Below are 25,542 nucleotides of genomic sequence, written 5' to 3' on the forward strand. Positions count from 1 at the left end.
ACATAACTACCGCTCCTCATCATATTTGCAATCTGCCAACTGGTCTGTTTTGTTCTTGAGCGAAGGGGTGCGGGAATTTAATTTAATTCTCCTTAATTTCCGTTGTGGGGTCTCCTCCTTACATGCACCCATAGCGTGGTGTAGTTAGCAGGCAGGAGGTGCGAGCAGACAATAAGGGTAACTGTGCCCTCTGGATCGGTACCTCAACTCCGTTTACCCACGTTAGCTCCATATCCCTCAATTCCCTTACCCAACAAAAATCTATCGACCTCAGTCTTAAAAGCTCCAACTAACCCAGCATCCACAGCCTTTTTGAGGGAGAAAATTCCAGATTTCTATTACCCTTTGTGTGAAAAAGTGCTTCCTGATTTCACCCCTAAATGGGCTAGTTCTAATTTTAAGATTATGTCCCTTCATTTGTGATTCCCCCACCACATGAAATAGTTTCTCTGTATCCACCCTCACATCCAGCAACAATTTTGGGGGAGTGTCTGAGGGAATTCCTAGACTACCCCAGGAATTCCGCCTGCTCTTGAGATGTGAGCACAAAATCTAGGCTGACACTCCAGTGCAGTACTGAGGGAGTACTACATAGTCGGAGGTGCCGTCTTTCCAATGAGACATTAAATCGAGGCCCCGTCTGCCCTCTCAGGTGGACGGAAAAGATCCCACGGCACTATTTTGAAGAAGAGCAGAGGAGTTGTCCCCAGTGTCCTGGACAATATTTATCCCTCTACCAACATCACTGGAACAGATTATCCAGACATTATCACATTGCTGTTTGTGGGACCTTGCTGTGCGAATATTGGCTGCCTCTTTTCTTACGTTATAACAGTGACCACACTTCAAAAATACTTTATTGGCTGTAAAGCACTTTGGGATGTCTTGAGGTTGTGAATGGCGCTATATAAATGCGAGTTCTTTCTTGTCTTTCATCATGCTCTCAATTGGGATAACTGACTATATTATGGGCAGATGTTTGACTTCAGTGCTGCCAATGTCGAGCTCCACATGCCAGCAGTGCATATTGGGAATTCAAGCACAACCCTCACTACTCAAAATGAATAGACTGGAAATCACATGGGCTGTGGAGCTAAACTCCCAAATGCGCAAATGTGCAGGAAGCTCTGTGCTGGCAGTGCCAAAGGCAAAGAATTAGCCCTATCCCCAGTGTCATCTTGACCCAGGTGGCAGCACTCTCACCTCTGGGTCAGAAGGTTGTGGCTTCGAGTCCCATGCTTGGAACTGAGTGAGTAATCTCGGCTGCTTTGTTGGAGGGGCTGTCCTTCAGATGAGATATTAAGTCCAATTCTATGTGCTGCCTTTTCAGGTGGATGTTAAAAGATCTCACACCACTGTTTGAGGAAGAGCAGGGGGTTCTCCAGTATAATACATGATACTTCTCCCTCAAACCAACACCACCAAGAAAACAGATTCATCTCACTGGCTGTGGGCTCATGCTGGTACAGAATGGCCACTGCATTTACCTATATAATTGTCACTACACTTCAAAAAATAATTCACAGCGTGAGACACTTTGGGTGACATGATAAGTAGTGATATAAATGCATGCATTTTGATCTCTTTATCCACACCAATAGAGGGGAGAAGATAAGTCATAAAAGGGCTATTTTTATTGTTCTATTTTTTTACAAATGGTTTAACGCAACAAGAACATGGAAATATAACTAACTGACTGTATATATTTAAATATAATACGGTATTTTATCCTCTTTATGTTCAACGCCAGACTGGCATTCGGTTTTGCACTTGCTGTAGGGCAAAAATAACTGTCTGGCTGAGTAGTCGCAGCCTCGTAAGACACCACAGCTGGGTCCAATTACCAGCTACATCCTTGTAATGCCTCTCACTAACAAGGATAATGTGAGTACGACTGCGAGTCTATGGGTGCTGTAAAAGTTAGGTCAGGCATGTGAGAATCACAAATAAAAATATGAAACAAAAGTGACAGGAAATACAGTAGCATCCATCACAAATGAAACATTCCTGCAGGACTGAGCCATACTGGCAGCTTAACCCCTCTCTGCTCAAATGTTTGAATACTTTTGATTTTTAACAGCCAAGAGGCTGCTTCTGTGGTACGGCTTTTGGTCCTCCAACCCCTCTCCTCCATCGTCCAGCTAGGTGCGACTGCACTCGCCTGGTTCCATTCTTATCCACCCAGTCGTAGCCAGAGAATCACCTGCAATGGCTTCTCTTCCCACTCCTGTACCGTTACCTCTGGAGTTCCCCAAGGATTTATCCTTGGCCCCCTCCTATTTCTCATCTCCATGGTGCCCCTCGACGACATCAACAGAGAACAGGTCAGATTCCACATGTATGCTGGCAACACCCAGCTCTACCTCACAACCACCTCCCTCGACCCCTCCACTGTCTCTCATTTGTCACATTGCTTGTCTGGCATCCAGTACTGAATGAGCAAAAATTTCCTCTAACTAAATACTGGGAAGACCGAAGCCCTGCCGCAAACTCTATTCCCTAGCCACTGATTCCATCCCTCTCCCTGGTCACTGTCTAAGGCTCAACCAGATCGTTCGCAACCTTGACATCCTATTTGCCCCCAAGATGAGCATCCGACCACATATCCACTCCATCACCAAGACCGTCTACTTCCATCTCCATAACATTGCCCGTCCCCACCCCTGCCTCAGTTCATCATCTGCTCAAACCCTCATCCATGCCTTTGTTACCTCTAGACTGGACTATTCCAATGCTCTCCTGGCTGGCCTCCCATCTTCCACCTCCCATAAACTTGAGCTCATCCAAAACTCGGCTGCCCGTATCCTAACTCGCATCGAGTCCTGTTCACCCATCACCCCTGTGCTCACCAACCTACTTCAGCTCCCAGTCCGGGAACACCTTGTTTTCATCCTTGTTTTCAAATCCCTCCATGGCCTCACCCCTCCCTATCTCTGTAACCTCCTCCAGCCCTACAACCCTCCGAGATCTCTGCACTCCTCCAATTCTTGCCTCTTATGCATTCCCCGATTTTAATCGCTCCACCATTGGCGGCCATGCCTTCAGCTGCCTACGACAACAACAATTTGCATTTATATAGCGCCTTTAACGTAGTAAAATATCCCAAGGCTCTTCACAGGAGTGTTGCCAAACAAAATATGACACCGAGCCACATAAGGTGGTATTAGGACAGATGACCAAAAGCTTGGTCAAAGAGATAGGTTTTAAGCAGTGTCTTAAAGGAGGGGAGAGAGGTAGAGAGGCGGAGAGGTTTAGGGAGGGAACTTCAGAGCTTAGGGCCTAGGCAGATGAAAGCACGGCCGCCAATGGTGCAGCGATTAAAATCGGGGCTGCGCAATAGGCCAGAATTGGAGGAGCGCAGAGATCTCGGAGGGTTGTAGGGCTGGAGGAGGTTACAGAGATAGGGACGGGCGAGGCCATGGAGGGATTTGAAAACAAGCTTGAGAATTTTAAAATCGAGGCATTCCTGGTCCGGGAGCTAATGTAGGTCGGTGAGCACAGGGGTGATAGGAGAACGGGACTTGGTGCGAGTTAGGACATGGGCAGCAGTTTTGGATGAGCTCAAGTTTATGGAGGGTGGAAGATGGGAGGCCAGCCAGGAGAGCATTGGAATTGTCCAGTCTGGAGGTAACAAAGGCATGAATGAGGGTTTCAGCAGCAGATGAGCCGGGGGTGGTCTTGGTGATGGATTGGATATGTGGTCGGAAGCTCATCTCAGGGTCAAATAGGATGCCAAGGTTGCGAACTGTCTGGTTGAGCCTCAGACACTGGCTAGGGAAAGGGATGGAATCGGTGGCTAGGGAGCAGAGTTTGAAGCGGGGTTCAAAGACAATGGCTTCAGTCTTCCCAATATTTAGCTGGAGGAAATTTTTGCTCATCCAGTACTGGATGTTGGACAAGCAATGTGACAAATGAGAGACAGTGGAGGGGTCAAGGGAGGTGGTTGTGAGGTAGAGCTGGGTGTCGTCAGCATACATGTGGAATCTGACGTCGTGTTCTCTGATGATGTTGCCAAGGGGCAGCATGTAGATGAGGAATAGGAGGGGCCAAGGGTAGATCCTTGGGAGACTCCAGAGGTAATAGTGCGGGAGCGGGTCTCGGCCCTAAGCTCTGTAATTCCCTCCCTAAACCTCTCCACCTCACTCTCTTCCTTTAAAACGCTCCTTAAAACCTACCTTGTCACCTATCCTAATACTTCCTTATGTGGCTCGGTACCAAATTTTGTTTGGTAATGCTCCTGTGAAGCACCCTGGACGTTTTACTACATTAAAGGTGTTATATAAATGCATGTTGTTGTTGTTGAAAGGGTTAACGGCTGGTAACTCCTGAACCTAGCTAACGGGTCCAATATTTAACGGAGCTTTTGTGTCATTGTGCTAGTTTCAGGAGGGTAGTCCTGCTGTCTCCCGTTTCCTCTTTCACCCAGTGCTGTACGTTGGCCAGAAGCAGAGCCAGAAAATTCACCGGCTGTTCAAAAGAGTAGCAAGAAAATAAGCGCGTGCTGCCAGCAGGCCGAGGTAAGTCGGTGCTTTTCTATTTCCAAGTATACTGGCTGCACTGTTACGTGTGACGTTAGGACCTCCTTTGAAAGAAAAGCTTTTTTATCATCGTCAGTGTCAGCTTGGCTGAATTGCTAAGACTTGCCTCTGAGGCAGATGGCTGTGGGCTCAATCCCCACTCCAGGATTTGAGTGTATAATGTAGGCTGACACTGCGGTGCAATAACGGTTGGAATGCTGAGCAAACATAGTTGCTACGTTTATCGACATAACAACAGTCGCTGCACTTCAAATTAATTGTACGTGAAGTGTGCTGAGAAGTTTCCAAGAAACGTGATGCTATAGAGATCAAGGAAGTCATGTAATTGGGACACCCCCACCACCTGCTTTAAAAAGAGTTGCACTATGAGGGCCCACTCCACTTCAAAAATCATTTACTAAGAATTCTCATTAACTTTAAACATCCTTTTGTGTTTTCCCAGTTGATGTTTTTTCAACATTGGTGTTTGAAGAGTGAGTGATAGTGACTTCATCGGCTTTGCAGGAGTTATCGAGTCTGACAGAGTCAGGCAGCTGAATTAATACACAGACAGTTCTACTGACACAATCTCTGAAGCACTCTGGGTTAATGACTATCTCTAGTGATGTTAATTCAGGTCCTGCTCATTATTAGGCTCGGTAACTCCTTCTCGCCAATTTCCCCGTCCTTCACCACTTATTGTTTAAAGAAAAGTGAAAATTAACAGAAAAACATTTAATCCAGCGTATTAAAACACCAACGTGGGCACAGGTTTGATTCTCACACCACTGAATTCCTGAACATAGCCATATCTCTTGTGACCATCAGTTAGGCATAAGTCAAGCACTTCCCACAAAGAGGAAAATGTGGAGGAAAGGTTGTCTCTGGGTGACCCTGACGTGAAAGCCACTTTCACACTTAACCTAATTATCACTGTCTTGGAAGAGTGAGTTCCACACACCCTCTCGCCTTTTAAACATTTCCATTAGGGGCTGGTCTCTGCAGTGCTGCTGGGCCCTGCCATGCAATGGGAGACCTGAATGTTATTGGGACTGGCTCCCCATGTTTACTCTGCAGGAACAAGTAAAGTTAATGTGTTGGCACGTTCATGGCCCACACTCCCAGGAAGACAGTGTCAGCTACCCAAAGGAAAATAGTGCTATCATTGCAGAAAATATTTTTTATTAGCATACAGTACTAGGAACATAGGAACATAGGAACAGGAGGAGGCCATTCAGCCCCTCGAGCCTGTTCTGCCATTCAATTAGATTATGGCTGATCTGTATCTTAACTCCATTTATCTGCCTTGGTTCTGTAACCCTTAATACCCGTACCTAACAAAAATATATTAATCTCAGTTTTGAAATTTTCAATTGACCCCCAGCCTCAACAGCTTTTTGGGGGAAGAATTCCAGATTTCCACAACCCTTTAGTAGAAATAATCTGCGAGAAAGTCAACAAATACAGAAATCTGAAGAGAAATGGATAGAAATCAGATGACTTTAGGTTCCCCATATGATCCCCCAGTTTGAAAACCTCTGCTTTACACTAAGGAATACAGCCAGTGGAGAGAGCCATGTGCCTTTGTTGGCCCCACTCCTTTAGCGATGGGTCCAGAGTGGTATTAGTGGAGGTCCAACAGCAGGCCGGCTACCCATCCTTTCCAATACAGTGGTCTGGGAAATAAAAGTAGGAAAGTTTACCATCATGTCGGAAAAAAATATTAAAGCTAATCAGAATTCTTTGTAACTGATCTCCACATCATGATTTTAAGAGAGCTGCTGATTATGAGCCTCCCCTTTAACTGTTCATGTTTTAACCCCTCCATCGGCAAAAACCCACGTTTAGCTTTGAACATAATGCACCGCAGTGTATTATTACATTCCTGTGAAGTGCCTTGGGACATTTTACTACGTTAAAGGTGCTATATAAATGCCCGTTGTTGTTGCAGTGGAGTTTTCGCCACCTCTGTCTGACCTTCAGTGTTTGTCCAATTATTACTATTTCACACCTCAGTGGTATTCTGGGAGAGGAAGACACATGAGTACAGAGGCAGCCCCACTGGAATTTTAATAATTACTAATAACCCAAAGTGTTTAAGAGCACATGGCTCCAAATGGCATATTTAAACTCATTTGAGGAGAGGCACGTCTGACTGAGGAGACTGCATGAGACACTGTAACAAGAGATAAACAATCAACAAGCCATCAGCCTGCTTTGTACATCAGTGGCTATGGAGAGCTTTTTGAGCATGTTGGATACTGGACAGCAATGCCTGAAAGCTGCTAAGGATCAGGAAAACAAGGTCGGGCTCAAAATAGCGGCTCTGCTTATAATGTAATGAAAATAACAGGCCCACTGAAGGGTAGGGTTTGCAATCCTCAGTTGCCTCATACAATAAAATGCTGCCATCATTATATAACTTACTAGTGTCCTGATCTATTCAGGAGGATCTTGGATCAACTGTGACAGTAAGTACCCCCAATGTTGCAAGGAAACCACCCAACTACACTGCACCCTCGTCCTGCCTGATCATCAGGAATCAGGGTTGGCACCAGTGATTTGGGATTGTTCCAAAGATTTCTAAGATATATTACTTGAGTTGATTAAATTTAAGTCAATGACAAAGGGTCTTAAATTGATGAGTAAGGCTGTACGTTTGTCACAAGCAGCACAGATTCTGTGTCTCACTCTCGTGATTTTGATCCCCTCTGACTCCTGCTTAATTTACTGGGATGGATCTGAAATAAGCTCCTTTTGCTGCATACATGCGATGCAATAACTCCAACACATTAAGATTTAAAGTCAATTGTTTAGGGTGCATTTAAAGAAGAACTTGCATTTATATAGCGCCTTTCACGACCTCAGGATGTCGCAACGCGCATTACAGCCAATGAAGTGCTTTTGAAGTGTAGTCACTGTTGTAGTGTAGGAAACGCAGCAGCCAATTTGCGCACAGCAAGATCCCACAAACAGCAATGTGATAATGACCACATCATTGTTTTTAAGATTGGTTGAGGGATAAATATTGGCCAGGATACCAGGAAGAATTCCCCTGCTCTTCTTCGAATAGTACCATGGGACCTTTTATGTCCACGTGAGAGGGCAAACAAGGCCTCGGTTTAACATCTCATCTAAAAGATGGCACCTCCAACAGTGCAGCACTCCCTCGGACAGAAATGGGAGTGTCAGCATGGATTATCTGCTCAAATCTCTGGAGTGGTACTTGAACCCATGACCTTCTGACTCATAGAGCAAGAGTGCTACCCACTGAGCTACAGCTTGTAAGTATTCTTTAGATCATATAATAATTCCCTATGGTACATCGCTGACTCCTAACATTTTTTCGATACCACTTGTGGCAAGACAGCATTTCCCATCGAAGGGTGTCAGCATGTTCCTAGCCCTCAGCCATTACCACTTTATAGCTGACCAACTGACATTCTCCTTCCCTTTTTGTGACTGGCCTCCACTCAGTGCCTTGGCATACTGGGTACAAGGCAAGAGATTTTGTTTCCTTTAGAAACCTAGTGAAGGAACTGGTGCCTCAGTGCAGAACAATAACACCATTGAGAAGAGTAGGGAAGAAGAAGATGTGAGTCACAAAGATAAGTCGAGGTAAGGGAGACCATTCAGCTCATCTAGCTCAATTCCATAGAGATCTACAATTCCCTGCATCGCAACATCTAACTGCTTCTTGAATTATTCCAGAGTTTTTGCCCCCTCTACTCTCCCCAGAGACCATTCTAGATAATAAAACTCTTTGCATGAAGAAGTGCATCTCTGTCCTGAACTTGCCTTTTACCAGTTTGTACTTATATCAGTCTGTCCTCTACGAACATACAAAATTGACGTGAAGCAAAAGACCAGCTGGTCTATCAAGCCTGCCCCAAACCTCTAGTTGCGGTTTAATTTAAAATAGTGCTTGGGACCAAAATGTCTCTTCTGTTTTATGGGTAACTGATACCAACCGTGGGTTTTAAAAGTCTACAGGCAGTGTGCATGTTAACATGTGTGCAGTCCTGGGAATAGCTTACATTGTACTACTGAAGCTTTATATGTTAGAATATCAATAGTCTCCTCCATCATCAATTTATAGGTTACAATAAGTTGCTATTTCTCTCATATTTCATGTTTATACATAATCTAAAATTAGTCAGTGATTTCTCACAAATGGAAATTCAGGCAAGATGGTATCTTGTGCATCACAAAATAACAATCAGTGGGTGAATTGTAAATGGCTATGGTGTTGTTCATTGTGTTTGCGCTCCTGCGAGGAGCACTGTTCAGAACTGAATACAGACTTGCAATTCACCCCCAACAATCTGTTATTGCACATGTGATTATACCTTGAACTGTTACTGTGATAAAACATCAGAACAGTTTCTAATCTAAAATGGTCTCGGAACATTCATAATTAGAAGAGTATGATGTAGAGGGTTTTGTTAAAAAAAAACTTACATTTTTTAGCTCCTTATCACATCTCAAATGCTTCGCTTACAATGACTTTGAAGTACAGTTGGCAAGTTGCAGTTGTTACATTGGCAAGTGCAGCAGTCATTTTGTACACAGCAAGATCCCACAAATCAGCAATGAGATGAATGACCACTTAATCTGTTTTTGGTGATGTTGATTGAGGGAGGAATGCTGTTCAGAACACTGGGAGAATGCCCTGATCCTCTACGAATAGTCTCGTGGAATTATAGTGCTCACCCGAACCAACTGGAACAGGCAAATGGAGCATCGTTTTAACATCTCATCTGAATGACAGGACTTCTGACAATGTGGCACTCCTGTACTCCATTAAAATGTCAGCCTAGATTATGTGCTCTTGTCCTGGAGTGGGGTTTGAAATCGTAACCTTCTGACTCAGGGGTGAATAAACGGCACTCCCTAATAAATAGTTTTATAAACCAGCAAAATGCATTTCCATTGGTTATAAGCAGTTTATATCGTTATTTGGGTCATTGAAACTTATGTTTTTATTTTGTTTGAAAAGTGCTTGGGGATGAATTTTACGCTCATCAAGATGAGGAAATCCAGGGAATGCAACATTGTCCCAAATGTGGTATTGCAGAGATTAATTAGGCGCTCAGGATAGCTTCATGTGCTCTGCACCAACAATGCACCATAAATGAGGCAAGTAATTTGTCACAGCATGCCATCTCACCATCTTTAGGTCTCACCACTAACAATGTGATAGTCTCCAAAGGTAAGTGCCGAGAACATTTAAGGTCCCACATCATTCTGAATCTTCCTAACCATTTCTGCGGAGTTGTCCTAGACTCCCTTCCTGTTGATTGTGAACCCAACTCATTTTGCCTGCACCTGCCTTTGATAACAGCATTTAGTTCCTGCTTAAGTTGATCCTGTGTTAGAAGGCTGGCCAATGAAAGATAATCCCACCAAAAATCCCTGGTTTTAATCTTCAACTTCTTCCAGTTCTGACGAAGGGTCATCGACCTGAAACGTTAACTCTGTTTCTTTCTCCACAGATGCTGCCTGACTTGCTGAATATTTCCAGCATTTTCTGTTTTTATTTCAGATTTCCAGCATCCGCAGTATTTTGCTTTTGATTTCCCAGCTTGCCATATTCAGCTGACCTGTCAGATCGAACGTTTTATTCCTCTGGGGCTTGGCCTTTCTTGGAGCTGCGTGAAAGCAGTGTTAAAGGTGAAAACTTTTGATTTATTTCATATACTAATTTCCCTCCCAATTGCCCTGCGATCTTTGATAATTTTGCCCTGCCAATTCACTTGACCTAACCATAATCCCAGTTTCAGAATGTGACATTTTACCATTTTCCCAACACCAAAGAGACCAGGTTTCTCTGAGCGAGACTGCTAATTTAATGCGGAATCATGAGCAGTTTGGTATATTGGAATTATATCTGCTTGGAAATGGAATGCGAATGTCTAAACTTATTTCACTTAGAATCCCTATAGCCACAGAAAAGAGGAAACTGCATTCCATTAACCTGGAGTAGATCTGACCCCAGGTCTCAGGTATAAAGATACTGCTCGGTGGTTTGTTAGAGTAAATAAGGAGAAACTGTTTGCACTGGCAGGAGGGTCAGTAAACAGAGGACACAGATTTAAGGTAATTGGCAAAAGAATCAGAGGGGAGATGAGGAGAATTTTTTTTATGCAGCAAGTTGTTATAATCTGTAGTGCACTGCCTGAAAGGGCAGTGGAAGCAGACTTAATAGTAACTTTCAATAGGGAATTGGATATATACTTGAAAAGGAAAAATTTGCAGGGCTGTGGGGAAAGAGCAGGGGAGTGGGGCTAATTGGATAGCTCTTTCGAAGAGCCAGCACAGGCAAGATGGGCTGAATGGCCTCCTTCTGTGCTGTACGATTCTACGTTCCTCTCACATAGATCAGTTCTTCCCTTTTCCCCCAATCAGTATTTTAAAAAATTGATTTAATCACATAAAATGAATGATTTAATCATATAAAATCGAATGTTTTTTGGGGCTGATGGTGCTTGCTGATGGTAGTCTGGCTTGTGTAGGTTCCAGTTGGATCAATGTATTAATTGTTAGGACTCATACTAAGGAGTTGCTAGTGTCATGATTCGGTTGAGACCTGGAGGTATAACCAGTCTTGGTATCTTGAATCAATGGTGATCATAGATCGTGTGGCCGTGCCCCCATTTATGCAGAATGCTCTCAGTGGGATACATCCTGGGAGAAAGCTTTCTAATTTTTTAATACGCATACAGCCTGCATATAAACTGAAGTGACAACAAGATGAGACAATGATTGGAGCAGGGTGCCCATGGGTGCATGCTGTTGGCAGGGCATTTCGGTACGTGCTTGAACACGGTGCCAGGGTGAAACCCACTCTCCTGATATGCATCTCACTTACACCAGCTTCAAAATGAATCTATCAACTGGAATGGTCTGCAGTTTGGAGGTTGCATTTCAGCCAGGTAACATTCAATGTCCAAACGTGACACAAACGTGGAAATAAAATGGTTCCGCTAGGAAATATACAGTGCAAAGTGACAGAGACTCATCCAACATTCAAATCTGATTATAATTTCATTAATTAATTTATGATTTGAATTTCTTTTAATAGTGCTTTCTCTGATTAACAATTAACAAGGGTCGTTCAATTAACAGGAAGCAAAAGATATTATTTAGTAAATGTCGGCATGCCTGGGGATTCTGTTGAGCCCTGGGCTCAGCTGGTTGGGCTCACGCTGAAATGTGCCGATAATACTGACTCAAAGCACAAGCACAGCTGAAGCCAGGCTACTGTGGTGAAGTGACATTTACCCAATTCAGCTATAAATTTACTGATAATTACTGGGCGGCTGACAATGATGTACTCTGACTAATACACTACCAATGTCCTTAAAATCACATGATTCCTACAGTGTTTTTAACTTTTTAAAGGCCAACTCCACCCTCATTAGAATTGTAGATAAGATAAAAGGTCACATACTATTAGACAGCAGAACCCATTTAATAGAATGTTGAATAGGACCAGAAGTCCCAGATGAAACCCCATTTCGGGTGGACAGCTGGCCGTTGGCTTGTTAATGAGACCCAGACAGTATAATGGACCGGGCCTCCCAATGCAGCCCCCGGGTGGTGTCCCACACGTTCCGACATCTTCCTGCCTGGGAGTTAAACATCCCGTTTCCCTCCACCCCCAATCATATGTATCTTCTATTATACAAAATAAGAACTGATCCAGCAGTGCATTACTGAGGAGTATGATGCCACTCCTTGGGTCTGGGCTCATGTGTGTTCCTGTGGTTGGCCCCAATGACTCAGGCAACGACATTAAGAGATGATGGACCAATGCAACAGATTTCAAAACCTGCAAGAATATATTGCTTTGTTTTGCCACACGTAAGAATCAGAAGAATTGGAGACTGAGTGGCACAGTGGGTCAGCAGGCGGTACATTCAGCTCTGAGACTAAGGTTCAACCAAGTTAATGGGATGAAAGACTTTCCTCTGTCGGCTGCACTGATCATCTGTGAAATGAGCTGAGGCCAGTGTCAAACCATTTATTTCTGTGCTCAAGGCCCCAAGACCTCTCAACAACGTTCTTGTACTCTGAGGAAAAGTACTACTGAAAATTTAAAACACAACCCACAGACTCAATACCGAACCCTCATCATATTTGGAGGACCCCTATTGATTTCATTTAGTAACTTCGCACTTGTTTGTTCTTGATACGAAGCAAGAAGCACAATAATACATTCAACTTCTTCCCTCCCACCCAATGCTGCCATTTTCCACCATGATTGTGGTTTTCTGAACTGCGATTGCCCAGGTAGTGCCAATTAAGGGCAGATTTGTGTTGTGGATTTACAACCATTAGGAACTGGGTTTGAGACACAGGAACATAGGACTACACCAAACTCTTGGCAAGGAGGGTCCGTCATTAAGTGAAGGCTTTACACCTCAGCCAAAGTTTTACATGGGTCAGGAAGAGGCAGTCAGGCTTACCAAAATATTCAGCAATCCTAGATTTGGACCAGTTTGTGCACCCATCATCCCCACAGTCCACTGTACCCACCAACCACTACGCACCTACTCTACTTAACAGGTTCATTGTTATAATTATCTAGAGACAGGTAGAAAAACAATATTAACTCAAAAAGTTAAATGAGGCAATGACACAGTTCTGACAAAATGGCCTAGAAACGGGCACAAAACTGGCGCCTAAGCATCCAATATGGCTCATTACATGCAGGGAATTGCGCTGCCCGCCATATTGGTAAAGGCAGAAAAAGGGGCATCCAGAGCCCATGCCTGAAACAGGCGTTAGAGGTTTGAGGCCTTCTTTGCAAATTTGGGCTGCCCTGAACGCAGCTGGTGCCGGGCCGACTGCGTTCAGGAAAACACGGTCTGCATGTGGCCGAACCAGCTGCCATTAAAGGGTCCTCTGGAGGTCGCCACCAAAAAGATAAGTTTAAAAAAAAATTCTTACCTGAATGTGGATCTTGGAGTTGCAGGAGTGCTCCTGTGTGCTCTTTCAGTGCCAAAGACCGTTGCCGACCCTCGCTCGTCCTCTTCCCGATAACCTCTCCTGATTATCTACCCTCTTCTCAATTGCTTCCCCCCCTTCTGCCAGGACCTACCTGATTGCTCAACCAATGTTTTGCTGTTGAGGATTTAAGAAACATTTTTGCTGCCAATTCAAATTCTTCCTGCTGAAACTGCAATGTGGGTTTGTCATTGCAAGAGGATTTGATTTGAGTACAGGAGCAAGGATGTCTTACTGCAGTTATACAGGGCCTTGGTGAGACCACACCTGGAGTATTGTGTGCAATTTTGGTCTCCTTACCTAAGAAAGGATATACTTGCCATAGAAGGAGAGCAGCGAAGGTTCACTAGACTGATTCCTGGGATGGCAGGACTGTTGTATGAGAAGAGATTGGGTCGACTCGGCCTGTATTCACTAGAGTTTAGAAAAATGAGAGGGGATCTCATTGAAACGTATAAAATTCTGACAGGGCTAGACAGACTGGATGCAGGGAGGCTGTTTCCCCTTGCTGGGGATTCTAGAACGAGGGGTCACAGTCTCAGGATACGGGGTAGGATATTTAGGACTGAGATGAGGAGAAATTTCTTCACTCAGAGGATGCTGAACCTGTGGAATTCTTTACCACAGAAGGCTGTGGAGGCCAAGTCACTGAATATATTTAAGAAGGAGATAGATAGATTTCTAGACACAAAAGGCATTAAGGGGTATGGGGAGAGAGCGGGAATATATATTGAGATAGAGGATCAGCCATGATCATATTGAATGGCGGAGCAGGCTCGAAGGGCTGAATGGCCTACTCCTGCTTCTATGTTTCTATGTTTATACACTTCTAACAAATGATCAACTTTAAGGAAATGTGACTGCATAAAGGGCTATCAACATTATTATAATATCCACGATGGGAGAATGAGGAGTAGATCATGCTATCAGGAGATGTGGGAGAGTAATATACCATCTTGCTATTTATAAGGTATAGAGAAGCTATCATGTGAAATCTATTTTTAACAACTCTTCAAAACTCTGTTGGATCAATTCCTACTGAACTTTGTTTGTGGCATTCCACACCATTCCCAAATACATACCAGGAGAATTTGTGACTAGGAAAGAGGGAATAGAAAAGATGAGGGAAACCAGGAACAATGTTTCCCCAAACCTCTCCTGTGAACTTTTTCACTTCCTTTTCTTGGTGACTTTTTTGTTCTAATTTGCAGTAAAAATATACACTTGTTTCACTTCCAACAAGGATCCCATTCCTTATTTGGATAATCTGTTTGCCAGAATGTAAACGCATCTCGAGAAATGAAAGAAATCGCTGGCTGATTGTTCAGTAGTTAATGCTGGTTTCAGATGCAGTAAAGTCAACATACTGGGTGATTGTTAGGGTTAATTGTGACCCAGCAGGAAAGTGGTAACAAGTAAAAGTGAAGAACACCCAAGAGGACAAATTCCTACAGTGCCATGAGAAATAAACAACGGGAGGGAATTATTTCCTTTGGCCACTGCTACCTCCTGGCTGAAAGCTCGGAGGAGCAGTGGGAATGCCAAGGCCTAGCTTGCTCTGCAGTCCCTCTCCAACATTTGCCTTCATTGCAATCCTATTTTTAAAAAAATCATGAGCTCATTTGTGCCATGATTTCTGCTCAGCCCTGGGGTGAATCTCAGCTGCGATAAATCACCTTCCACTTCACAAGTTGCTAATCAGTGCACTCAAGAAAAAAAAAACAACAGCCATAAGAACATAACATAAGAAATAGGAGCAGGAGTAGGCCATAAAGCCCCTCGAGCCTGCTCCGCCATTTAATAACCTCAACTCCACTTTCCCGCCCGATCTCCATATCCCTTGATTCCCCTAGAGTCCAAAAATCTATCTATCTCAGCCTTGAATATATTCAATGACTCAGCATCCACAGCCCTCTGGGGTAGAGAATTCCAAAGTTTCACAACCCTCTGAGTGAAGAAATACCTCCTCGTCTCAGATTCTCCAGCCAGGGGAAACAACATCTCAGCATCTACCCTGTCAAGCCCCCTCAGAATCTTGTATGTTTCAATTAGATCACCTCTCATTCTTCTGAACTCCAGAGATTATAGGCCCATTCTACTCATATCCTTCCTCAGATAAAGAGACCAAAATTGTACACAGTACTCCAGGTGAGGTCTCACCAAAGCACAGTACAATTGTAGTAAGAATTCCTTACTCTTGTACTCCAACCACCTTGTAATAAAGGCCAACATGCCATTTGCTTTCCTAATTGTTTGCTGTACCTGCATGTTAATTTCTGTGTTTCTTGTACAAGGACACCCAAAAACTCTCTAAACACCAACATTTAATAGTTTCTCACTATTTAAAAAATATTCTGTTTTTCGATTCTTCCTACCAAAGTGAATAACCTCACGTTTCTCCACATTATACTCCATCTGCCACCTTCTTGCCCACTCACTTAACCTATATCCCTTTGCAGACTCTTTGTGTTGTCATCACAGCTTACTTTCCCACCTAGCTTTGTATCCTCAGCAAACTTGGATACATTACGCATGGTCCCTTCATCGAAGTCATTAATATAGATTGTAAATAGCTGAGGCCCAAGCACTGATCCTTGCAGCACTCCGCTAGTTACAGCCTGCCAACCTGAAAATGACCCATTTATCCCTACTCTCTGTTTTCTGTCCGTTAACCAATCCTCTCTGTCCATGCTAATATATTACCCTCAACCCCATGAGCTCTTGTCTTGCATAACAACCTTTTATGTGGCACCTTATCAAATGACTTTTGGAAATCCAAATATACTACATCCACTGGTTCCCCTTTATCTACCCTTCTGGTTACATTCTCAAAAAACTCTAATAAATTTGTCAAACACGACTTTCCTTTCATGAAACCATGTTGACTCTGCCTAATCATATTACCTCTTCCTTAATAATGGATTCCAGCATTTTCCCGATGACTGATGTCAGGCTAACTGGCCTGTAGTTCCCTGTTTTCTCTCTCCATCCTTTCTTGAATAGCAGGGGTTACATTTGCTACCTTCTAATCCGCTGGGACCATTCTAGAATCTAGGGAAGTTTGGAAGATCATAACTAATGCATCCACTATCTCTGCAGTCGCCTCTTTTAGAACCCTAGGACGTAGGCCATCAGGTCTAGGGGACTTATTGGCTTTTAGTCCCATTAGTTCTTCACTGATAGTTTTCTCTACTGATATTAATTACTTTAAGTTCCTCACTCTCATTAGCGCCATGGTTCCCCACTATTTCTGGTATGCTATTTGTGTCTTCTACTGTGAAGACAGATACCAAATATGTGTTTAACGTCTCTGCCATTTCGTTATTCCCCATTATAATTTCTCCTGTCTCAGCCTCTAAGGAACCAGTGTTTACTTTTGCTACTCTCTTCCTTTTTACATACTCGTAGAAGCTCTTACAATCCGTTTTTATATTTCTTGCTAGTTTACTTTCATATTCTATTTTCTCCCTTTTTATCAATTTTTTGGTCATTCTTTGCTGGTTTCTAAAACTCTCCCAATCCTCAGGCTTACTATTCTTCTTCGTAACATTATAGGTCTCTTCTTTTAATCTAATACTATCAGTAACATCTTTAGTTAGCCATGGATGAATCACTTTTCCCGTGGAGTTTTTATTTCTCTATGGAATGTATATTCATTGAGAATATTGAAATATTCCTTTAAATGTTTGCCATTGCTTATTTACCGTCATACCTTGTAATCTAATTTCCCAATCCACCTTAGCCAACTTGCCCCTCCTACCTATGTAATTGGCTTTATTTAAGTTTAAGACTCTAGCTTTGGACTTAAGTACTTCACTCTCAAACTCAATGTAAAATTATATCATATTATGATCACTCTTCCCTACAGGTTCCTTTACTGTGCGATTACTAATTAACCCTGTCTCATTACACAATACAAGATCTAAAATATCCCGGTTGATTCCATGACGTATTGTTCTAGGAAGCGGTCTCGAATACATTCCATGAACTTGTCCTCCAGACTACCTTTGCCAATTTGATTTGTCCATTCCATATGAAGATTAAAATCCCCCACAATTATTGCATTACCTTTGTTACAAGCTCCTCTTCTTTCTTGATTGACACTCTGTCCAACGGTATAGCTACTTATAGGGGGCCTATAAACTACTCCCACCAGTGTTTTCTGCCGCTTATTATCTCATATTTCCACCCATACTGATTCTACTTCCTGATCCTCCAAGCCAAGATTCTTTCTCACCACTGTCCTTATGTCATCCTTTATTATTAGGGCTACACCTGCTCCTTTTCCATTCTGCCTGTCTTTTCAAAACGCCAAGTACCCTGGAATATTTAGTTCCGAACCTTGATCACCTTGCAACCGTGTCTCTGTAATGACTATTAGATCACACCCATTTATCTCTATTTGTGCCACTAATTTGTCTATCTTGTTATGAATACTTTGTGCATTCAGATAAAGAGCCTTTAAGTTTAACTTTTTACCATTTTTCCCTGCTTTGACTTTATTCGCTGATGCACTATTACCATTAAACTCTCTGTCCCTTTCTGCCACACTCTGCTTATCTTTAGCCAAATCACTGCACTGCTCTGTTGCCTTGACTTTTCTCTTGAGATTTCTAAATTTCCCCTCCCCTTTTTTAGTTTAAAGCCATTTCTACAGTCCTAGTTATTCGATTTGCCAGGACACTGGTCCCAGGCCGGTTTAAGTGGAGCCCGTCCCAATGGAACAGCTCCTTCTTTCCCCAGTAATGGTGCCAGTGCCCCATGCCCCAGCCTCTGAAGGAACGATGGAATCCTCACAGGTTTCAGACCCAAAAACTCCCTCAGCAATGTGCAGAAAGGCAAAAGGTGGATAAGAGAATGCTTTTGGAACTGAACGAAATTTGCCAGAAATACAGTTCAATATAGAGGCAGTTTGTCAATTTTCTAACGCTATATATTTTGGAGGCATTTGCACTTGGATTAAATCCATTTTTTGATTGGGTCTCATCTGTCCACCTCTGGTACATTGTATGAGCGAATATTATTTAACTTCAGAGAATTACACCACATGCATCTTACAGAAAATATAAGTGGGAAAATACAGTCAATGTAATCTAACAAAAACTTGTGCCAGGGCAGAGATTCCGAAGCCCCCTTTCCATTGAACTCTCATTCTGATATCAAGGACACAGCTGTACATTTTAGCTGATAAATGAGCTGTTTCACAGGGCTGGGTTATTTCAGTCGTTTTTTGAAATGCTCAGCTCTGACAATACGTTCTCAAGTTATACTCTTTTAAAGCTTGCCATATGTGACAAATTGGATGAGGGCAAAATCATCGTACACTTTCAAATGGACAGGTTCCAGTGGCTGTGGCACCGTTACTCTGAAAACCCCATGATGAAGGCTGAGGGGTCACTTCCTACTGTCAAGGAGCCACGGCCACCGATACTGAATATCGGAAATTCAGCTGCATCATTCAAACCAATCGACATGAAATTCTGTGCTGTGTGTGCCCGAAGTTATATAGAATTCACAGCACAGAAACAGGCCATTCAGCCCAACTGGTCTATGCAGATATTTATGCTCCACACGAGCCACCTCCCACCCTACTTCATCTCACCCTATCAGTATAATCTCCTATTCCTTTCTCCCTCATGTGTTTATCTAACTTCCTCTCAAATGCATCTATACTATTCGCCTCAACTACTCCATGCAGTAGCAAGTTCCACATTCTCAACACTCTCTGGGTAAAGACGTTCCTCCTGAATTCCCATTTGGATTTATTAGTGACTATCTTCTATTTATGGCTCCTAGCTTTGGTCTCCCCCATCAGTGGAAAGATCTTCTCTACGTCTACCCTATCAAACCCTTTCATAGTCTTAAAGACCTCTATCAGGTCACATCTCAGCTTTCTCTTTTCTAGAGAAAAGAGCCCCAGCCTGTTCAATCTTTCCTGATAAGTATAACCTCTCAGTTCTGGTATCATCCTAGTCACATGTGTCATCAGCAGGCAAGGCTCCCGGTGACAGTACAATGTCAGACAATCACCTCTCTGGGCTTTAATTTCCTACATTACAAGTGACCACACTTCAAAAGTACTTCATTTGCTGTAAAGCACTTTGGGACATATTGAGGTCTTGAAAGGCGCTATAGAAATGCAAGTCTTTCTTTCATTTCCTTTTTAATTAAATATCATGTTCTGTGGCTGAGGAGAACACAAGCCTGTATTATATCTTGTTACTTTCTTTTGCACCAATTTCCTCCCTCCACATCTCCTGATGGTGCTCGTTCCTGCTGGGATGCCTCCCGAACCCTGTCAAAATGGCGATTCTTCTTATCTGAGCCCAGATGGTGGGTGTGAGCAGGCTATTTTTCCTTGGGATGTACCAAACAACTTTACAGTCATTACAAGCCAAACACAGTTTCAGGAAGCTGATGGGTGAATCTCAGTGAAACAAGCGCAGCCACTGCGGTTCTACTGACCTAAAATAATCAAGCTTCTTTCTCGCAGTTTGGGATATCAACTGAATCCCTTGATTGGATTATTACATAGTAATTTCCATAAGCTTCCATGGAATACACCATCTGAACCCCTCGAATGGATTAATTCACCAAGAGGTATTCTTAACCTAAGACATTTACCTTAACTTTAACTCTATTTGTAAACAGAAAGTTTTTGTCATTTTAGAAGTGGTAACTACTGGCTCCAATTAACCTGTATGGTTTTCCTCACTTTCTATTATCTAGCAGCCCTAGCTGAATGAAGAGAGTCCTATAACAATGACCCTAATCAGTAAACATGCAAGTAGTTAGTCCAGTGTTTGGGTGAGGGAGCATCCATATAAGCCAACCATCAGCCTTTTAGACCAACAATCAGCTTGTCAATGTTGCACAAGGAGGATCAGTTTTTTTCTCTGGGCTTAAGCCCCTCCCAAACTGTGAGTGAAGATCTTGGACCCTCAAGTAATAAAACAAAGTTTTGTAGTCGCCTGGTGATAGCTCAAAAACAGCTCTGAATATGGGCCTATCAGCTTTCCTAAACTATGTGACTGATGCAACAGGTGCAGGAGGGGGGGAGGAATATTGGAGTATAATTGCAAGTTACAACAAGCTCATCTTCCACTATACTCTCAGCATAACTACTTGTTTTCACGTCAGAGGCAAAATCTTTAGGGGATTTTGTTTTTTTTTGAAAAAAAGGAACTGAATTGTGATCCCAAAATGGTGGTGAAGATCTTGGAATCCCAAGTAATAAACGGGGTTTGACTTATTCTGTCACCATTAAGCCCCGGTGAGAGGCCTTTATTCAGCGCTGTTTTTAAATGTTGGGTTTTTATTGAGTTGGCTCGAATGAGCACACAATGAACTGGGCCTAACCTGCAGCCATGTGATCAGTATGGTGAAGGGAGGCCCGTTAAACTGGGCCAAACTGGCCGTTTGAGCAGTTGTACTTTCATTTGCTGCTGGCTTAAGAAATATTTGAAATCCTCTGCCGAAAGCTGTCAAGCACATTTTCACATCTCCTAAGTATCCTGCTCTAAAACTCTTTTCTTAAATGATGACAACATCACGATCCAAGGCACAACCTGGAAATCAGAACACCTCATCAAAGTGGCAGCTCTACTAGTTCCATTCAAAACAGACTGCAATTTTTTAAAGAAGAAAAATCGGCAGATTTAAAAGAGTAAAAAGCTAAACTTGGAATCTCTTTAACCATATTTTGAGTACAGATAGGATTTATTGCACAAGTTGGGCTAGCAGAAATGATGTAACATATCAAGCAATGTATCAGTGCAAATGTCAATCCATTGAAGTCAATGAATCTCTTGTATGGGCCATCAACACAACATGATTTATGTATGAAGCACTGAGTTCTAATGAAGTTTCTATCATAGGAGTCTGAGAATACAGCACTTCCATAATTCATTCTGGGATTTCTAAAGGTGCAAGAGTTTTTGATATTAGTTCAATGTGTTGACTTCCAAACTTTCTATAATTTCAGGTAGTGCCTGTGTGTTTTTATTAAATTTATTTATCTGAATGCAAGGATCTTGTATAGACTTTTTAAAAATCTCTCCGAAGGAGCACAAAATCCTGCATTTAGGATCAAGCTGCTTTTTCCAATCAGTATAATGAATAACATTTCTTACCTGCAGTGCTGAAAATCTCCGAAGCTCAAAACTCATGAGCCAAGGCTAAAACATAGGAACACAAGAACAGGAGTAAGCCATTCAGCCCCTCGTGCCTGCTCCGCCATTTGATAAGATCATGGCTGATCTGTGATCTAACTCCATATACCCACCTTTGGCCCATATCCCTTAATACCTTTGATTGCCAAAAAGCTATCTATCTCAGATTTAAATTTCGCAATTGAACTAGTATCAATTGTCGTTGAGTTTGTGGGGAAAAGAGTGAGTTTCACTAACAAGAAGCAGGCACTCAGGAACAAGAACACCAATTATATTCATAAAAGAAAAACTGTGAGTTGCCAATCTTATGATCAGAGGTGGGAACCAAAGATCAAGATGCCCCAGGTTGCTTCTGTGCACTTTCTAATGTTGAGTAACAACAACTCCTCCCATTCACACAGCGCCTTTAGCACAGTAAAACGTCCCAAGGCGCTTCACAGGAGCGATTATCAAACATAATTTGAACCGAGCCATATAAGGAGATATTAGGACAGGTGACCAGAAGCTTGGTAACAGAGCAACATCAGCAGGGGCCTTGGGCATGTGAGCTCTTTCAAGTGAGCGAATCGTGTTGAAGGACTGAAAAATAACTAAAGGATTTTTTTTTTGGTTAGGGCGAATTAGAAAAACAAAATAGGGAATTATAACGGCTGGTTAAAAATACAAATACCCAAAAATTAATTTAAGGGATGCCAGGATATGAGTCCACTGGAATGTGTCTACATTAAGTTCCCAATCTCAGTCATAGGAAGACCAAAGGGAGGTCAGGTGAGGGAGGGAGAAATAAAGTGGAAGACTAACCCTGAGCTGCTCTCCCTGACTGCAGTGGTGAATTTCTTAGCAGTATTAGGAGGGGTCAGACAGGGGTCCCCCAACCCCCGATTTGTGATGGTCCCGTTTCACGGAAAGTCCCAAGATGGGAAGGAAGGAAAACATCTTTAAAATGTGAAAACCCAGAGGTATTTCACAGGACTAGGGACACCTGAACATTTGACATATTAAAACCCAGGATTTGTGGTAAAAAGCCAATGGCTAGGATTGCAACTTGTTTGTGTGTTAGGCATTTAGTTAAAGACTTGTTCCGTTTAACAAAAACATTCATGGAATTTTAAAAATTAATTATATAAAATTTGATGTAGAACAAAGCTCAAAGGTCAGAATTTAGCGCTGCTTTCAAGAGCTTCTCAATAAACAGAACAGGCCAGTGAGGTGGTCAGGTTGCACAATCTGCTATAGTCAAGTGTATCCCTGATAGGTGTGTGCCCCTTTAAATATAGATTGGACCTTGTTTCACCCCTTTTACAGGTGTAAAACAGGTGCAATGAGGGACAATTTTGGGGACCAATGTCTCACGCCCGAAGTATGCCTGAAATACATCCGACCCGATATTGGGTTGGGCCATTTTTCAGGCATCCCTGGCAGCCGCCTTAAACCAGATGTTAAGGCCATTTACTAATTGAGGGGCCTAACGCCAGTTTTTGGCCCACTCTGTGAAATTGGATACCGACGAGCAGAGCAGGAGCCTAAGCAGTGACCGCCACCAAAAGCTGAGCTTTGTTTTAAATTTCAAAATTTGTTCCTGTGGAGCCAGGAGAAGCACAGGAGTGCCCCCCCCACCCCCACCGACTCCACAGCACTCCTGATCGGCCTCCCTCCCAAAATTGCTATTCCAACACCCCCCCTCTCGGGATTTACCTTTGGGCCACTATCGGCGAGGCAAGCGGCCCCACAATGATCTTCTTCAAATAGGCGAGTTGCCTGTGGAGATGCGACAGGTGCCGGTTGCTCGCCCAAATAATATTAATAAAGCCTAGGGCCCAATTTCGGGCCGGCCTTGGGCCTCTCAGTTGGGGCATGCTCTCCGTGAGTGGTGCCCATTTCAGGTCTGAGAATGGGCCTGAAGGAATTTCCGTCCCAGAGTTCCAAAATAAACACACTTTTAAATCATCACCCTATTTAAATAGTTAAGAAAAGTGCTATTAGCTTTAACATTCTTTTTATTTGTATTGCTTTTTTATGCAGTGAGTGCCAATAACATCAACGGGGGAACAGTCTGGTAAGTCTGATTGTGTGGAAGGTGAGTGACATCAGCAGAAACACGGTCATTGGCACAGAGTGTTACAGCCATTATATCATATCAGCCATTATTTTTGCAGTTATTCCCCTGCTCCACCTGGTTTCTCCCCTTCTCGCCCTTGCACATGCTAACACTTTCTGCGGTCAGGTTCCAAAATGTTGGCAGTACTTTCCCAAGGAGCTATTTGTTGAATTCATACTTGAAAAAGAGAAATTTGCAGGGCTATGGGGAAAGAGCGGTGGTGGGGTGCGGGGGGGGGGAGTGAGACTAATTGGATAGCTCTTTCAAAGAGCCAGCACAGACATGATGGGCCAAATGGCCTCTTTCTATGCTGGAAGATTCTATGATTCTATGTTGAGCCCAGACAGTGAGGAGTTCAGCTCAGCCCTATCGTGTCTCATGTTACTTTCACATACTTTCCAGCAGGTGTCAGTGGATAGCGATCATGAGTGAGAACAGTGGCTGAATTTATCCACCTCCCTAATCGAGGAGTGCCGAGGCCACATGCAGCTCCTCACTGTTGTTCAGGCTCCGACTAGCTAACTCAGCACCGACTGTGAATCAAATCTGCTCTTTATGGCTCTGTACTACACCAGGATGTGCCTTTACCCAACAACAACAAAATCCCACAAAAAGCAATGAAATCCACAACAACTTGCATTTATATAGCACCTTTAACATAGTAAAATGTCCCAAGGCGCGTCACAGGAGCGTTGTCAGACAAAAATCTGACACCGAGTCACATATGAAAATATTAGGACAGGTGACCAAAAGCTTGGTCAAAGAGCAAGGAGCATCTTAAAGGAGGAGAGGGAGGTAGAGAGCCGCAGAGGTTTAGGGAAGGAATTCCAGAGCTTAGGGTCTAGGCAGCCGAAGGCAAAGCCGCCAATGGTGGAGTGATGAAAATCAGGGATGCGCAGGAATCCAGAATTGGAGGAGTGCAGAGATCTACCCACCAGGCCTTACTGGGAGCTGATTGTATCATTTTAACACAGTGGACTCACAGGTTCACAAACTGAGAAGAGTTTATTTGGTCTCTCGGGCTCCGCATCAGGTAAGGACCTGTTCCTGGCACTCTGCTCATGTTCTTGAACTGGCTGCTGGCTGATTTTACTTCACTTCATGCTGTGAGGCTCCTTGCCTCTGTTCTGTGCCTCCTCCAGAAAGTGGCGTGAATGGAAATGTAACGTGTGGGGCATCACATCTGTGAACATGTATCAAGGGGCTGAAGTACTGTATCACCAATGTGCTAATAAATTACTTAGAGTTAAGGTAACAGGATCCCTGTCTGGACAGGGGGAAGAAATCTCATATTTATCAATATTGCACATCCAAATCTTACATAAGGGGATAGAAATTGGACCTTGGTCAATTTCGGCAACCAACATCCTGTGCCCCCAAGCATGCCTGAAAAACATCCAACTTGGAATTGGGTCAGACCATATTTCAGGCATCTCGGCTGTCCAGTTAAACCAGGCGTTAGGTCCCTTAAAAATGTAAATGAAGGGCCTAACGTCTGTTTTAGGTCCCCTCTCAGAAATCGGACAGCGATGAGCAGGGCAGGAGTCAGGCCTGCTCCGCTCAGGGCTTTTCAGCAGCCTAAACCGCGGCCGCCTACAAAAGATACGTTATTTTTACACAAAACTTAAAAAAAAACCTTCCTGTGGAGCCAGGAGAAGCAGGAGTGCCCCTCCTCCCCCGACACCACTGTCATTGCGATCACCCCCCCTCCCCCCCCCCACAACCGGGACTTGACGTCAGGCCA

At 43.3% G+C, this 25,542-nt stretch overlaps 1 protein-coding gene across 7 annotated transcripts in view; it reads right to left on the reverse strand.

Annotated features, from left to right (window-relative positions):
• bcas3 (BCAS3 microtubule associated cell migration factor) overlaps positions 1 to 25,542 on the reverse strand; it is a 666,368-nt gene that overhangs the window by 234,625 nt on the left and 406,201 nt on the right. The window contains exon 24 of one of the 7 annotated variants that reach the window (XM_068008508.1): positions 24,557 to 24,981. The exons of the other annotated variants lie outside the window; for them this stretch is intronic. Coding sequence (XP_067864609.1) covers positions 24,893 to 24,981 — 89 coding nt within the window. The 3' untranslated portion in view covers positions 24,557 to 24,892. Of the gene's footprint in view, positions 1 to 24,556; positions 24,982 to 25,542 lie in introns of those variants that run through there. 7 annotated transcript variants of the gene reach the window in all.

The sequence above is a fragment of the Heptranchias perlo genome, chromosome 28 (assembly GCF_035084215.1).
Source record: "Heptranchias perlo isolate sHepPer1 chromosome 28, sHepPer1.hap1, whole genome shotgun sequence".
Lineage (NCBI taxonomy): Eukaryota > Metazoa > Chordata > Chondrichthyes > Hexanchiformes > Hexanchidae > Heptranchias > Heptranchias perlo.